Source organism: Piliocolobus tephrosceles, chromosome 10, assembly GCF_002776525.5.
Source record: "Piliocolobus tephrosceles isolate RC106 chromosome 10, ASM277652v3, whole genome shotgun sequence".
In the NCBI taxonomy this organism is placed as follows: Eukaryota; Metazoa; Chordata; class Mammalia; order Primates; family Cercopithecidae; genus Piliocolobus; species Piliocolobus tephrosceles.
The window spans coordinates 122,967,298-122,983,607 of NC_045443.1; the positions used below are offsets into that span (position 1 = coordinate 122,967,298).

Below are 16,310 nucleotides of genomic sequence, written 5' to 3' on the forward strand. Positions count from 1 at the left end.
GGATCTGCACCCAGTGTGTGCTGGACTGCGTGCTGTGAGCCAAGCTCCCTGCTGGGTCCTGGGGGCTACACAGCAGCGACCAGGGGCCAGCACGCTCTGTCCTCATGGGGCTCGTACTGCGAGGGGGAAGGTAAGGAAAAGAGAGGCCAACCTCTGAGGAGTGCTGTCAGAGACCTGGGGTCAGGGAGTCCTCAAGAGTTCTTGACATTTGGGCTGAGGCTGGAACGTTCAGGAACTACTTTTGCAGAACTGGGGACGTGTACTTCAGGCAGAGGGAACCACCAAGAGGTGGGCCTAAGATCCACGTGTTGTGGAAGCTGGAAGGGGCCTCCTGTGGCCCGAGTGTGAAGGGTTGATGCAGGGCTGGGGGCAGGAGTGGGGGTCGGAGGGGCGGGGACTTTTGGGGCTGCTTGAAGGGTGAGTTTTTCCCCGAGTGGAATGGAACAGCAGTGGACACTGAATCATGAGAACACTGATCTGGTTCATGTTATTAAAAGGGCAGTGTAGGCCGGGCGCGGTGGCTCACTCCTGTAATCCCAGCACTTTGGAAGGCTGAGGTGGGCGGATCATGATGTCAGGAGTTCGAGACCAGCCTGGCCAACATGGTGAAACCCCATCTCTACTAAAAATACAAAAAATACAAAAATTAGCCAGGTGTGGTGGTGCAGGCCTGTAATCCTAGCTACTTGGGAGGCTGAGGCAGGAGGATCACTTGAACCCTGGAGGCAGATGTTGCAGTGAGCTGAGATCGCCCCACTGTACTCCAGCCTGAGTGACACAGACACACTCCATCTCAGAAAACAAACAAACCAACAAAAAAGGGTGGTGTAGTGCCTGAGCGAAGAGAGCATTGCCAGGGCAGGGGCAGGGGCAGGGGCAGAAGCTGAGAGACTGAGATTGCTGAGCCCACCGGCTCAGTGGCAACCCTGGAGGGGCTGCCTGTGGGCTGATCCACACTTGGCTCCGTGCAGGGCTCCGAGCAGTCATGGGCACTGGGTCCCAGCGGTTTAGGGCCTTGACGCTGTCTCATGCTTTTGTGCAGCGACCCCTACAGTACTTGCTAGAAATAAGACGTGGCATGAGTGCCTGCAGGTGGGCTCCCGTGCTTCCAAGAGCTGAATGGGATTGAATTTCCTAACCGTCTTACGTGCACCCTGTAGATAGATGGAGGACTTTGCTGTTTCTTCAGACAAGCAGGGCTGTGACTCACAGGCCGGAGAGCACCACCTCTGAGTGCTGGCAGAGCCTCACCAAGATCAGGGTTTGCAGAGTCTTGCCTGCACTTAGATGCACTTTAAAATCACAGACAGCCTTCGAGTTTTCTGGAGGTGGGCAGTGGGAGGATTGCACAAAACCCCTGTGTTGTTTGGACGTGCCTGTTGATTGGAGAGCTTTGTACCTGTAGCTGGAGGCGGTCACTGCTGCTCAGGGCCGGGTGATCACCGTTAGAGTCATGAGGTCTCCATCCTCTGTTAGTGATACTTGCAAAGGGAGTGACACCTTACTCCTTGGCTATGATGTTGAAGTAGTTAATCAAACTCTGAGTTTATGAACGAAGCATGGGGGACGGTGGGAGGAGCTAGTCTCCCTCCCCCAAACTCCAGCCATCTCTAGGGTACAGTGGTGGCTTTGTTGATGGCAGGGTGGGTCTGGGGAAGTAAGAGAATGAAGGTGTGGGAGGTGGAAGGACCATGGTAACCTGCCTCCTCGAGTGGAGGGAGACCCACCCTGCCATTGCCTTAGCCACGCCCAGCCCAGCCAGCCCTGAAATCCGGGATGTTCTGTGCCGTTTTGCCTCGTGGCTTCAGACAGCAAGTGCCATGACAGTCTTCCTTGGAATGAGTCTCTCCACCGGATGTGCAGGAGTGAGGTTCTGCTGCCCAGAGTGACCCAGAAGATACTGGATCTCACAGCCTCCTCTAGGCCCCGAAGAGAACAATGTTCTTTAGTTGGGCCAACTGAGTTTACATGTGAAGGGCCACCTGGCTGGAAGAAAAGCTAAGGAAGGAAATAGCATGTTAGGTCTGCCCTTGAAAATGCAGTGATGTATATTCAGCAGCGTGTGTCGTTCTGTGAGCACAAATGCATAGAACTGTGGATTCTGAACATTCAAGAAGAGCTGCACTTTTCTGAGTTTCATAAAAATGTGAACTTGTTTAAGAAAAGGGGATGGGTGGAGTTTCAAGTATGGCACATGTTTTAACAAATAAAAAATTTGTCCCAGCACTTTGGGAGGCCAAAGCAGGAGGATCGCTTGAGCCCAGGAGTTCAAGACCAGCCTGGCAACATAGCAAGACCCTGTCTCTTAGCTGGGCGTGGTGGCATACACTGGTAGCTCTAGCTACTTGGGAGGCTGAGGTGGGAGAGTCACTTGAGCCCAGGAGTTGGACGCTGCAGTGAGCTGTGATTGCACCACTGCACTCCAGCCTAGGCAACGGAAGGAGGTTCCGTCTAAAAAAAAAAAATTATAATAATTCTGTAGCCCTCTCTTCATTGGTGAATGAATGTGTGAGGATAGAATTTGAGGGGACTTGATTTTATGGCCTCCTTTGGTCCCCCAAGATAAAATACTCTGCAGCTGGGAAGATAATGAGTTCAGGTGAGCTGCTGTTGTATGTGAAGCCTCGTAGTAAAGGGAACTGGTCCTGCGTGCTGGAATCAGCATAAAGAGCAGTCAGGTGCGCCTGTGAGCAAGGCAGGTGCCGTGACTCAGACTTGAGTAAACACGAAGTATGAGTTCAACCCAGAAAACTGCTCTCTCTTGGGTTTTGCAAACTTTTCAGAAATAAATCACTAACTTTAGAAAGCTTTGGTACGAGAGCCTTGAAGAGTTTTCTGGTGTTTTCTTTCCCGCCTGCACTCTAGCATCACTGTCCTGGTAACCGGGGCCAAGTGGCTTTCGGTGCTGGAAGAGAAGGCCATGAAGCCGGGTGAGTGTGCCTCTTTAATATTCATTCCCCGTACTGCCAATCAAGAAAATTAAATCCATCCTATTTCCTGCTTGCACGTGAGGCTTCGGGCACTGGGTTTAGTTTTAATCTTTTGGTGATTCTTCGCCCCAGTGGAAACCCACAGTCTTCAGATGCTCCACACGATCCTGTCCACTGGCTCCCCACTGAAAGCCCAGAGCTACGATTATGTCTACAGGTGCATCAAGAGCAGCATCCTCCTGGGCTCCATCTCAGGTACGGCCCCGGGGGGACGGTTCTTCCAGCCATCCCTGCTGGCCCCATAAGTATGCACACCTCTGCCCAGTGCTTGGATTCATCCCAAGGACACGGTCCGCTGGGCAGCCAGTACACACAATGCCTTCTCATTATCTGAGGCAGTGATGCTCCGCGAAGTCACTGTGAACTTTGAGTCAGCCCATACGGAACCCTTGCTCCTGGGGGAAATACATTTATATACACACACCTCTCACATCGATTATAGTCTTAAAATCCAAAACAATACATCTTGGTAGGTTCTATATTTTTTATCTTGAGAAAGAGAAAATGCAGTTCAGAAGCATTCAGTGACTTGCCCAAGGCCACCCCACTGTCAGATGCCAGAGCTGGGATGCCAAGCCCGGGAACAGAGCACCCTAACCCACCCTGCCCCGGTCTCCTGCGTGTGAGAGTGAGGCAGGGAGGCCGTGTCGCCTCGTGTGACCTCGATGGGAATGTGCCTGGGTGACTTCGGGTTTTCACTGCTCTGCAGTGTCTGAGAGTGACTGCAGAAGCTCCAGATTATAGATCTGGAGGTGACATGTACATTTTAGTGAGTAGGCAAATTCCCAAAAACAGAATCTGCAAATAGTGAGAATCCACTGTATGGAAGGACAAATATTGCAACATTGTTTATATAAGTAAAAAATAGATGCTACCTGTATGCCCAGCAGAAGGAAATTGATTGAATAATTTAGGGCACATTCTTAATTTATGCAGCAATTAGAAGTGAAGAAATACACTGATGGACATTGAAACATGGTCATGATGAGTGAAAAAATCAGATTGCAGAATTACAAGGTGCGGTCATTTTTGCAGGTGAAAAACAGGAATATATGGATGTGTACATGCACACTCGTGTGTATAATATGGGTGTATTATATGTAGATTCCAAGTGAAAGAAAAATTTTTTTCTTGAGACAGAGTCTAGCGCTGTCAGCCAGGTTGGAGTGCAGTGGGTGCGATCTCAGCTCACTGCAACCTCTACCTCCTGGGTTCAAGCAGTTCTCATGCCCCAACCTCCCAAGTAGCTGGGATTACAGGCATGTGCCACCATGCTCAGCTAATTTTTCTATATTTTTAATAGAAATGGGGTTTCACCATGTTGGTCAGGCTGGTCTCGAACTCCTGACCTCAGGTGATCCACCCACCTTGGCCTCCCAAAATGCTGGGATTATAAGCGTGAGCCACTGTGTCTGGCCCCCAAGTGCATTTTTCTCATAACTTTTTTCTTAACATAAAGTCATGCTTTAGAACATGGTTCCTACATGTGGTAAAAAAAATTCAGAGTACACAAAGGTATCCTCATTGCTGCCGTCCTCCTTCCCCAGGGAAGCCAATGTCGTTTCCTTCAGAGATGTTCTGTGCGTAGATGAGCGTGTGTGCTTGAGTGTGTGTTTGCGAGTGTGTGTAAATGGGGTGAGAGCACCCCCTTTTTACACAGATGTAGTTTAGGGTACACACCTCAGTCCCCCTTCATGTGACTTAAGAGTTGATTCCTTTGCGGCCCATAGAAATCTTTGGGTCACTTTTTTTTTTTTTTTTTTTTTAAAGACAGGGTTTTGCTTTGTTGCCCAGGCTGGAGTGCACAGTGACGTGATTATGGCTCACTGCAGCCTCCACCTCCCAGGCTCAAGTGATCCTCCCACCTCAGCCTCCTGAATAGCTAGGACCACAGGTGTATGCCACCATGCTCAGCTGTGTTTTTTTATTTTTTGTAGAGATGGGGTTCCACCATGTTGCCCAGGCTGTTCTTGAACTCCTAAGCTCAAGTGATCCTCCCACCTTGGCCTCCCAAAGTGATGGGATTACAGGCATGAGCCACCGTGCCTGGCCTGGGTCACTTTTATTTATTTATTTTTTTAACACATTTGTAGTTCTGATTTTTCTCCTTGTGATTTAAAAACATACTCTCAAAGCACCTCTTTAAGAGGTGCCATTTGCCTGAAGCCTGAGGCCGACCCCCCAACCTTCCTCCCCACCGTTGGTGCCTCAGCCTGAGATGGGGGGTCTGAGACATTCCCACCAGCGGGGAGAGCAGCAGGAGGTCAGGAGCCCTGCTCAGATCTCGATGGTGGCAGAAACGAACGTGACTCACTCATTTTCTTGGGACACGTCAGTCAGGGACATGAAATAGCAGAGAAGACATCACATTTTATTCACTGCCTGAAGAAAGAAAGAAAACCACACTCCACGGTCTTGCAGCTGGGAACTTTTTTTTCTTTTTTCTTTCTTTTTTTTTTTGAGACAGAATCTTGCTCTGTCGCCCAGGCTGAAGTGCAGTGGTATAGTCTTGGCTCACTGCAACCTCTGCCTCATGGGTTCAAGTGATTCTTGTGCCTCAGCCTCCTGAGTAGCTGGATTTACAGGCACGCGCCACCACGCCCGGCTAATTTTTTGTATTTTTAGTAGAGATGGGGTCTCGCCATGTCGCCCAGGCTTGTCTCGAACTCCTGAGCTCACCCGATCCGCCCACCTTGGCCTCCTAATGTGCTAGGATTATAGGCGTGAGCCACTGCGCCCGGCCACATTTCTGTTTTTCCAACCATTAAGTCCACGTAAACCATGGCACTCGAGCCTTCCCATGTCACGGGTCTGCCTAGGCAATGCCTGCCAGGTGGATATCACAGGCAAAGCTTCCATTTTCTACCATCCTGAGTCTTGAATTTCAGCACGACTGCAGGAGGTCATTTACTTCGCGGATCCTCTAGCAGGAAGGAGGTCATTCACTTAGCGGATCCTCTAACAGGAAGGAGGTCATTCACTTCGCGGATCCTCTAGCAGGAAGGCTCGGCCAAAACGTCAAATACCAGATGTGGGGGGTTCATTCCAAATTCCATATCGCCTCTCCCACTGCTCCCTGCAAAGAAGCCCCACCTGTCTGGATGTTGCAGTGTGTGTCTGGGAGACTAGATACTTGTCCTCTTGGCACTTTCTTCTTTGTTGTTCATTAATTTAATGCAATTTGTCTTGGGCTTCTGAATTTTGAATCTCCCTTTGTCATTGCTTACAGGAGGCACCGACATCATCTCCTGCTTCATGGGCCACAATTTTTCTCTTCCTGTGTATAAAGGGGAGATTCAGGCCCGGAACCTGGGCATGGCTGTGGAGGCGTGGAACGAGGAAGGTGATGGCTCCGCCAACTGTTTCTTTCTGTGATTAGGCGTGAGTTGGGAGCTTGGGAGCGCTCGGATGTGTAACTTTGCTTGGTGATAGTTCTCCAAAACAGCCCTCGGAGGGGAGGCCCCTGTCACTTGCATTGTGATGTCCTTTCCCCACAGCTTGGCTTAACACCCACCGGGCTCCTGATCCCCAGCCCCTGAGAGATCAGGGTCGAGCTGGAGGACAGGTGGAGACCTGTGTGCTCAGGAACGGCGGGCAGGTGGGTGGTCGCTGCCCTGCATCTGAACCCTGGTGCTGGATACACAGGCAGCAGCCAGCTCTGAGCTTCTGAGAACCTGGTCATTAAAGGGATAGTCTCCCGGTGTGCCAGGCCTGGCAGCTAGAAATCCAGCTGTGCTAGGAGGGGTGAGCAGGGCTCAGTGCAGCTGCTCTGCAGAGCAATGTGGGAGTAGTCAGTGAAGCTGAAGATGGATACGTGCCCTGTGATCTGGGAATTCCACTCCTGGAAGACTTACTTGTGATACAGGCAAGAATGTTTGTAGCCCCATGATTTGTAACGGAAAACAAAAGTGGGAACAATAGAAATGTCCATCCTTGAGAGGAAGAAACTCTGTGATCACAGGTGGAGAAGGACTAAGTGGTGAATATGAACGAACCACAGCGAGTCCTAGTAGCCCGAACGAGCCACCCAGATGTCCTGCTGAGTGAGCACAGGAAGACGCGGGACACAGAAGGACAGTGTGCGTGTGTTCAGAGGCATGCAGAGTGACGACATATGCTATTCAGGGATGCATGTGGATGGAGCCGAAATGTTCACACACATGGGAATAACAAATCACTACATCCCAGACAGCGATTTTGGGGAGCACACAGGGAGGGCACTCCATCTGGGAGGAACGCATTATTAGGCTGCCATGACAGGTGTGTGGGTGTGGACCATCTCTGTGCCTTTGTATATGTCTGAAATATTGCATAATAAGTAATAGCTTAAGAAAGAGAGAGAGATAAGCCAGGGTGTGTGGCTGTGGTGTGCGTTGGGCTTATTTTTAATTCTCCCATACCAGGAAAGGCGGTCTGGGGAGAGAGCGGCGAGCTGGTGTGTACTAAGCCGATCCCTTGCCAGCCCACACACTTCTGGAATGATGAGAATGGCAACAAGTACAGGAAGGCGTATTTCTCCAAATTCCCAGGTCGGTTGGAGAGATGCAGAAAGAGCTGCCCAGCCTCTGCCTTGGCTGGGCCTTCTATGTCTAATTCTGTACCCTGGTCCCTCCCCTCCCATCCTGCCCCTCCCGTCTTCCTTCCCCCACCACCAGGGCTTGGAGAAGCTGCTTATAGCTCATTCTGCCAGTGGGGCGGTAATGAATTTTTGGTCAATATCTTGTTGTCTTCAGCTTGAAGCTATCGTGTGCAACTGTAATCTGGTTTAGTTGAATCTCAGCTACCTCTGCCCAGAGCCTCTTGGCTCCAGCCCCTGCTGCTGGGAGCTGGCGTGAGCCTCTGGTTTGCATGTGGGAGGGGGGAGGGTGCAGGGCCCACTTGCTGAAACAGGGTGATGCTTGCCTGTTCAAGAGGAATGGCATGTGGAAGTGGTGTCTGGCTTGGGTCTCTTCCTTCATGTCTCTCACCATCATCCAGTCCTCATGGAGATGCTAGAGGAAGAGCGCTTTTGCGGTGGAAGGATTTACAACCCGACATGTCACTCTCACATAGACTGACACCCTTGGGTGTCATCTTTTGAGTGGTGCCTTGCCCCAAAGCAGGGAAGTCTTTTATTTAAAGCTCTGATTCCTGCCTCCCTCTAATCTTATTTCATAAGCAGTCTCGAGTTATTGCTGCTGTATAATTCATCGTTTAGCAAGCCTTCTGTTCCAGAGTTATTTATACTCAGTACTTGCTTTCTGCAGTCTCTCAAAAGGTAATCTGGTTTAGCACAGACCACGTATGGAGAATCAGAAAGCGGCAAGTGGTAGGATTTGCCAGGGATCCTTCCTGCCTTGCGTGTTGTCATGTCACCGTAAAAGCCATTGTGCCTGGAATAGCGCCTTTCTGCAGCAGCGTGGGGCATCACCCCAGGGGTGGCTCAGCCTCCACTGCATAGCTGCTGCACCTGTGCCCCACCTTGGCTCCTGCTGTGAGCAGCTGTGTAGACAGACGAATGCAGAAAAGCAAGAGTGGATGTAGAGAAACACTCTTCAGATGACCCTAAAGAGGAGGGCAGGAGCTCCTGCCTTGGGAGGAGAGGCCAAAAGGATTAGAATCTCAGCTTGAGGATCCATCCAAGAAATGACTGCCCTTCATGTTCTGTAACATTGCTCTTTGAAAACTCTTTTCTGTCACTTTTTTTTTGTCACATGTGCAAGGGTTCATGTGATAGATGTCTCTCAGGATTAATTTCAGGATAATCTCTTTGAAACTGATATTACTTCTTGGAGAAGACAAGTACTTTGTGATGTGTTGTATTTCCATTTTTGCCTTGGCTGCCAGGAAACTCAGAGCTGAAATCATTGCTTTGTTTTTGTAGTCCTCTTACCTTTAGAGTAAGATTTTGCTTCTCTTTGAATAATCCTATCATGAAGTCAGTTTTACAGGTAGCTTCCTCTGATACTTCCTAGGTGTAGGTGAGAGAGATGAATAAACATGGAAAGACAAAGGCAGATCAGATAATGAGATCTGAAGCTGTTTATCATGGACAGGGTGAACATAGGCTACACGTAGACCATTCCTCAAGCACGAGCGCTGAGAGATTCCTGGGCTGCATAGGAAATGGCGTGATGGCAAAACCAAGCAACGAAAGCAAGCCTTCCTTTCCACAACTGGGAGTGAGTTTATGGACATTGTTATCTTAAAAAATGATGCCATTTGAAAATGTAAACAGGCCATGTGCTGGTATGGAAAGATACCCAGGAAGTTAGTAAGTGAAAATGAGAGTTTAAGAACAGAGGACATAGCACCCCTTTGGTGTAAATTTTAATATATATATATATATATATATATATTTTTTTTTTTAAGAGACAGGGTCTCCGTCTGGCCCCAGGCTGGAGTGCAGTGGTGTGATCTCGGCTCACTGCAGCCTTGATCTCCAGGGCTCAAAGGATCCTCCTGCCTCAGCCTCCTAAGTAGCTGGGACTACAGGTGTGTGCTACCATGCCTGGTTAATTTTTGTATTTTTTGTAGAGATGAGGTCTCTCTATGTTGCCCAGGCTGGCTCGAACTCTTGAGCAATCCTCCCGCCTCGGCCTCCTCAAGTGCCGGGATTACTAGCATGAGCCACCACACCCAGCCTTGTGTAAATTTTAAAAGGGAATTATATATGTGTGATTGTGTGAATAAATGAATAATGGGTGTGAATAAGGGCTTATATGAGTGGTGAGATGATGAGTCCATTTTGGTTTTCTTTATGGCTTTTTATTTTTTTGAGATGGTGTCTCGCTCTGTTGCCCAGGGCTGGGGTGCAGTGGCACGATCTCGGCTTCTCCTGCTTCAGCCTCCTGAGTAGCTGGGATTACAGGTGCACGCCACCACACCTGGCTAATTTTTGTATTTTTAGTAGAGATGGGGTTTCACTATGTTAGCCAGGCTGGTCTCGAACTCCTGATCTTGTGATCCATCCACCTCGGCCTCCCAAAGTGCTGGGATTAATAGGCATGAGCCACCATGCCCGGCCGCTTTTTGGTATTTTTAAAAACTTAATATTCTAAAAGAAAGTAAAAGGAGACTTAAGATTTAGGTCGTTGCAGATGCCACATTCCAAACAGGCCTGGTCTGTTATCGGCAGTCACCTGTTCCCACCGTATTTCCACTTTCGCCTCAGCTCCCAAGGAGACTCAGAGCTGAAGTCAGTGCCTTGAAGAATGAGAATGATCTAAATCTGTTCAGTCCGCTGTAGGAAGACATTGCTTCTGTAGCTTTATTTTGCCATCACGCCACTTCCTTTGTGGTGCCCTGGAGCCAGCCACTAGTGGATTCCTCCTCTCAGCTCGGCTTTGCAAGGGATCAAAGTGGGCGAAGTTTCCACAGAAGAACATTTCTTCAGGGTGGATTTACATCTTCCTTTTTCTTGGCATTCCTGGGGTCTCAGTAATTAGGGCACGGTACTACAAATGGCCCTAAAACCCAGAAATTTCCCATCCAGTTCAAGGGAGATCTGACTCCAGGCAAACAAGACTGTATGTTGCTGCTGGCACCGAAGTTCCAGGGTGAGGCAGGATTCCCGGGTGAGCGGCACAGGCTTGCAGCTCTCATCTTCCGGGGCTGCCGTTCATAAGCTCAGTTTGCTGAGTAGCCATGCAGATGTGTTCCTGCAGAAACCGGGCACATCAATTACAAGCCTAGGAGTGGGTTTGTTTTTGTTTTTCCTTATTTGTGTATGTGAATCTTTTAAAAGTCCAATGAGAAGAATTGGTTTCGTTCTCTAGCTTGGGGAGGTGGGAGGAAAGACCTGAAGGCCTGCAATTCTCTTTTTTTGCATCGGAATAACTAGCTTAGGTCTCATTTCATTCTCTTCAGCTGCCTCCCAGGGACCGTGCACAGTCCCCTTGGCCTTCGTTCCCGTAGAAGGCTTGGTTGTGGCTTGTGGCGGTGTCTCCTTCATGATGTCACATGAACGCGTGAATAGACTAGGTAGCTGTTGAGTCATAAGCTGTTTGGGTTAGCGCTTGCCTCAGAGTGGAGAAGTGCTGGAGAAGTGTCTCGAGATTTGGAGGGGAGGAGATGCCTTCTGAGGTTGCTGCTCGTCAGTGAAGACACGTCGAGATTTGAGAGTGAGAGATGCCTTTTGAGGCTGCCACCCATCAGTGAAGACACGGAAGTTGGCTGCTTTACTGTTTTCCCTTCCCAGATCGCAGGAAATCTTTGGGGCGTTATTGCAGGAGGCCAGCCTGCTGCTGAGGCAGATGACTTCCGGCATTGCAAAGCGGCAGAGATGCACTTTTGATTACGGCCAGCCAGTTCCCCTCAGCATGGCTGATCAAGGGCTGGGCGTGGGTGTCGGCAGCAGGAGGCCCCCAGCTGGTTAACTGCTCCCTTGGTGACTCTCAGATGCGTGGCTTCTCTTCACTGTTTGGCGCCTGGGTAGAGGATGTGGCAAAGGAACCTCTCTCCTCAGATGCTGCATCCAAAGCTGGGGTTTGATCCCTTTGGTCGATCAGCTTCACGGCGCCACCCCAGCGCGCAAGCCTTCTCTGAACAGCTGCACACGTGGCCACTCATGTGGCCTGCTGACACTGTGTTGCTGTCACCCCTGGCTCTTTCCTCTTCCCCCGCCTTCATCCCCTGGGTTTTACCTGCTAATCAGCTCTCTGCACATGTGGCTAATGCTTTGGTTCAAGCCTGCGTGACTGGGACTGGTGCAGTAGCCTCCTTCCTGGTCATGGGCTTGTGTATTCCATTCCAAGATCTGGCCCCAACCTCTGCACACCCTGTGCCCTCCGCTGCCCCTGGCCACTCTTGCTTCCCAAGACGTGGCTCATTCTTTCCAGTGCTACACTCAGGGTTGTCTCCAGACACTCCTGTTGACCCCCAGTGGCCTGGCTGAGCTTGGTCCCGCCCTCTGTGAATTCCCGGGTCCTTGCTGGTGCCCAAGGAGCTGCGTTACTCCTCGCCAGCTGTGTCACAGCTGCCCAGGCAGCAGCCCCCTAGAGGGCATGTTCCTTGAAGCAGGAACAGTCTGGCTCCCTTCTGCCCCCAGCCTCATGCCAGACCTGCCTCTGGGCCCCAGTTATGTCTGTGGACCCGCACCCAGAGTCTGTCCAGGCAGCTTGTCACGGCCCCTTCTCCTCAGGGTGACCGGGCACCTCTGCTGTCCTTGCAGGTATCTGGGCTCATGGCGACTACTGCAGAATCAACCCCAAGACTGGGGGCATCATCATGCTTGGCCGGAGGTAAGGGCTGCGGAGTCGGCTTCTCTTCCCTGCAGCCGCACCTTCCGGAGGCGTGGGGGTGGAGGAGGAGGTGCTTTCTGTAAAAGTCAGTGCCACCCGGGCACCCCACTCCACTCCAGCATCGGTGTCCGCACCTCTCACCCCCACCGGCTGGTGCGCCGTGTTTCCCCACCCTGTGCCCGTGCACACACTGCCCCTGGGCCTGAAGACCACCTCCGAGGAAGCATTTTCTGCTCAGTCTGCGACGTGGCTGACTGTCCCCCATCTTGGACCCTTCCTGTGGCATTCCTGGGGTGGGGCATCCCTGTGCCAGCTTCCTTCCCAAGGGCTGGGTCTGGGCATGATCCACGTTTCCCTGCCCTGTGATGCGGTTCTCAGGTGGGGGGTGTCAGGGTGGAGGTCCCCTGGCAAAGGCACAGCAGTGTCCACACCCGCAATGGGGGACACGTGTGCAGGTGGGAAGGGAGCAAGGTGACAGATGTTCCTGCACAGAGGTGCCTCCCTCGATGTCGAGCTTTACCCTGAGAGGGAGAAAGAGCCGGGTGGCAGGGCAAGGAGCTGGGGAGGGGAGTGTCCGTGACGTGTCCATGACTAGTCCATGTGGAATGGAGAGGGGGTGACCGCCCTCCCGTGGGACCCCTGGGACTTGCCTCACTCCAGAGCTGCAGTGTGGCCCTGACCTCTTCTCTCTTTCCAGTGACGGCACACTCAACCCCAACGGGGTGCGGTTCGGCAGCTCGGAAATCTATAACATCGGTACGTGCTTCCCCTCCCTGAGCGTTCTCCAGTCTCCAGGAAGGAGGAGGGTCCTGGCGGGAGCCCCAGGGGCCCTTTCCAAAGGCTCCACCTTTGGCACGACTCTGGCCCCTTGGTCTCTGGTGTGACAGTGGACGTTTGTGAGCCTGACCTCCCTTCCAGAACATACTTTGCCCACACTGCCATCCTCATAAAATCTCGAATGGGGTCTTTAAGGTCCCTTTGCCCATCCTCTTCCTCATTATAGCTCATCCTCCTGGTGAGTTCTGCCAGATTGGTTACTTGTGTCTATCTACTGTTTTTTTTTTTTTTGGAGACAGAGTCTTGCTCTGTCACCCAGGCTGGAGTGCAGCGGTGCGATCTTGGTTCACTGCAACCTCTACCTCCTCAGTAGCTGGGATTACAGACATGCACCACCATGCCCAGCTAATTTTTGTATTTTTAGTAGAGACGGGGTTTCACCATGTTGGCCAGGCTGGTCTTGAACTCCTGACCTCAAGTGATCCGCCTGCCTCAACCTCCCAAAGTGGTGGGATTACAGGCGTGAGCCACCATGCCTGGCCAGCTTGCGTCTACTCTTTATGGTTGAAGAAACCAGAAGCACAGAGAGGGTTCAGGATTGCTGAAGGTCACACAGCACCATGCAGGACACCAAGCACAGAGAGTGTAGGCCTGTGGGTCTCACAGCTGCACAGTAGAGTCACCTGTGGGCCTTCAGACTCCCCAGCCCAGGGACCCAGGCCCAGCCCAGGCCGCAGAGTCGGTTAGATGGCCTCGTACGCTAGTGCTTAGGTCAGAGTCCTAAACTTATGTCAAGGTTGTTTGTGTGGCCAGGATAAAGAAATCCTGATGTCTCATTCCAGCCTTGTTCCTCCCTCCAGTGGAGTCCCCACCCCAGGCACCTGCTTCCTTTTTTTCAATTTTTTTTTTCTTTTTTTTTGAGACAGAATCTTACTTTCTTATACAGGCTGGAGTGCAGTGGCGTGATCTCAGCTCACTGCAGCCTCCGCCTCCTGGGCTCAAGCAATCCTCTTACCTCGGCCTCCCGAGTAGCTGGGTCTACAGGCATGCACCACTATGCCTAGCTCATTTTTGTATTTTTTGTAGAGATGAGGTTTTGCCCTGTTGGCCAGGCTGGTCTACTCCTGAGCTCAAGTAATCAACCCACTTCGGCCTCCCAAAGTGCTGGAATTACAGGTGTGAGCCAATGTGCCCGGCTACCTGCCTCCATTTTTGGGAGGCCAACAGGGTCTCACTGTGTTGTCCAGGCTGGGGGGCAGTGGCGCAACCATAGCTCACTGCAGCCTCGACCTCCTGGGCTCAGGCGATCCTCCTGCCTCAGCTTCCCAAGTAGCTATGTCTACAGGCATGTGCCACCATGCCTAACTTAGTTTTAAATTTTTTGTAGAGACAAAGTCTCCCTATGTTGTCCAGGCTGGTCTCAATCTCCTGAACTTAAGTGACCTCCCACATCAGCCTCCCAGAGTGCTGGGATTACAGGCGTGAGCCACCAAGCCCGGTCCTCTTTTTTATCTTGAATTAACTTCTCATTAAGTAAGGCCCACATCTGGCCTCCTGGTAGAACATCCCCCATCCTGCCAAAGCTGAAGCTGTGTCTGCCTCCCCAGTGATGGGTTTTCTTCCACTTGTGAAATGGCTTCCTCAGCAAATGTCCCTCCAGGACACTCCTCCTGGGTGGGCTGGGAGAACACAGGCACCCCTGGTAGGACTGGGGCCCCCAGCTTGCCCCTCCTGCTCGGCCAGGTTGTTGTGAGGCTCGACCCCGCACTGAGGGGCCCCCTGCGTGAATGTGCGCCCTCCCCTGTCTCCACAGTGGAATCCTTCGAGGAGGTGGAGGACAGCCTGTGTGTCCCCCAGTATAACAAGTACAGGGAGGAGAGGGTGATCCTCTTCCTGAAGATGGCCTCCGGGCACGCCTTCCAGCCTGACTTGGTGAAGAGGATCCGTGACGCCATCCGAGTGGGCTTGTCTGCGCGACACGTGCCCAGCCTCATCCTGGAAACCAAGGGCATCCCGGTATGGCCATCTCCCGCCAGCGAGGAGACCGCAGCCATCGCCCCACGAGCCCACACGTTGAGGCGCGCTTACCTCTGAGCAGCTTGCTGGTGCTTTATATATCGTTTGTCCACGTTGCCTAGCAACGCCATCCTCTCCCTGCCATCCTTTTTCCTACCCTTCCTAAGACTGCATTTAAAGCAGCTTCTGCTAAATACCCATGTTCGGAGGGTTAGCGGGCCCAGCCCTGCAGGTCCAACTGGCTTCTCCCTGCTAACCTGGGGTTTTAGTGTATTCTCAAAATTTTTAATGAGAACATTAATTTTAACTTTGTATTTTTTATTTTATTTTTTTGAAACTGAGTCTCTGTCACCCAGGCTGGAATGCGATGGCTCAATCTCAGCTCACTGCAACCTCCGCTTCCCAGGTTCAAGCAGTTCTCCTGCCTCAGCCTCCTGAGTAGCTGGTACCTGGGACTACAGTCGCATGCCACCATGGCTGGCTAATTTTTGTATTCTTAGTAGAGACAGGGTTTTGCCATGTTGGACAGGCTGGTTTCAAACTCCTTACCTCAAGTGATCCGCCCACCTCAGCCTCCCAAAGCGCTGGGATTACAGGCATGAGCCACTCTACCCAGCCAATTTTAATTTTTTAAAGTGCTGCTGGGAAGCGTTGCTCTTGCCTTTTAAGTTCTTCCGGTACATACAAGACTTGACTCTTTTTAGAGGCAGGTCTTCTGAAGGCTGTGTCGTCATCCCCCAGCCCCTGGCCCCAGTACACTCTGCTTCGATTCTAAGTCAGGGAGGAGGAGGTTCACCCAGAGTGGATCACAGCTTTCATTTGCATTGCTTACAAAACGGGTGCCCTGCAAGCTGACAGAAGCTGTTCTGTGTGTGTGTGTGTGTGTGTGTGTGTGTGTGTGTGTGCGCACACAACAATTTAAACAGACAGTGGCAGGCTGTATTTGAAGCCTACGGAATGGCTGTTCATTAAGGAGAAGATGGGAGCAGACACTCACTGGGTTCCCAGGGGAAGCTGACTTTGTTGTTGCCTGGAGCAGGGCTGAGTCTGTGCGGTATCACCAGAGACAGGGTTTACCAGGAGAGGCTGCTTCCTGGAGAATGTTGAAATATGCGATGCCGTTGACTTTGAAACCCATAGATCATTCTCTTCGCCTTAAAAGTTATTTCAGCATCTTCAAAACAACCTGTGCAGGAGTGGGGGCTGGGAAGAGCGCTTGCAGCATGGCCACGGCCTGCCATCCTGACCATCCCTGGAAGACTGACTCCCACTCGGGACCCTGTTCCTCCTCCCGGCGCCTGTCCAC

The 16,310-nt window shown here is 51.5% G+C and overlaps 1 protein-coding gene across 1 annotated transcript in view; it reads left to right on the forward strand.

The window, feature by feature from the left end:
* The window catches only part of AACS (acetoacetyl-CoA synthetase), a 75,058-nt gene that overhangs the window by 53,901 nt on the left and 4,847 nt on the right, over positions 1-16,310 (forward strand). Inside the window, exons 11-17 of the mRNA XM_026457427.2 lie at positions 2,866-2,930; positions 3,063-3,185; positions 6,220-6,333; positions 7,394-7,519; positions 12,142-12,211; positions 12,909-12,967; positions 14,802-15,004. Coding sequence (XP_026313212.1) covers positions 2,866-2,930; positions 3,063-3,185; positions 6,220-6,333; positions 7,394-7,519; positions 12,142-12,211; positions 12,909-12,967; positions 14,802-15,004 — 760 coding nt within the window. The remainder of the gene's footprint in view (positions 1-2,865; positions 2,931-3,062; positions 3,186-6,219; positions 6,334-7,393; positions 7,520-12,141; positions 12,212-12,908; positions 12,968-14,801; positions 15,005-16,310) is intronic.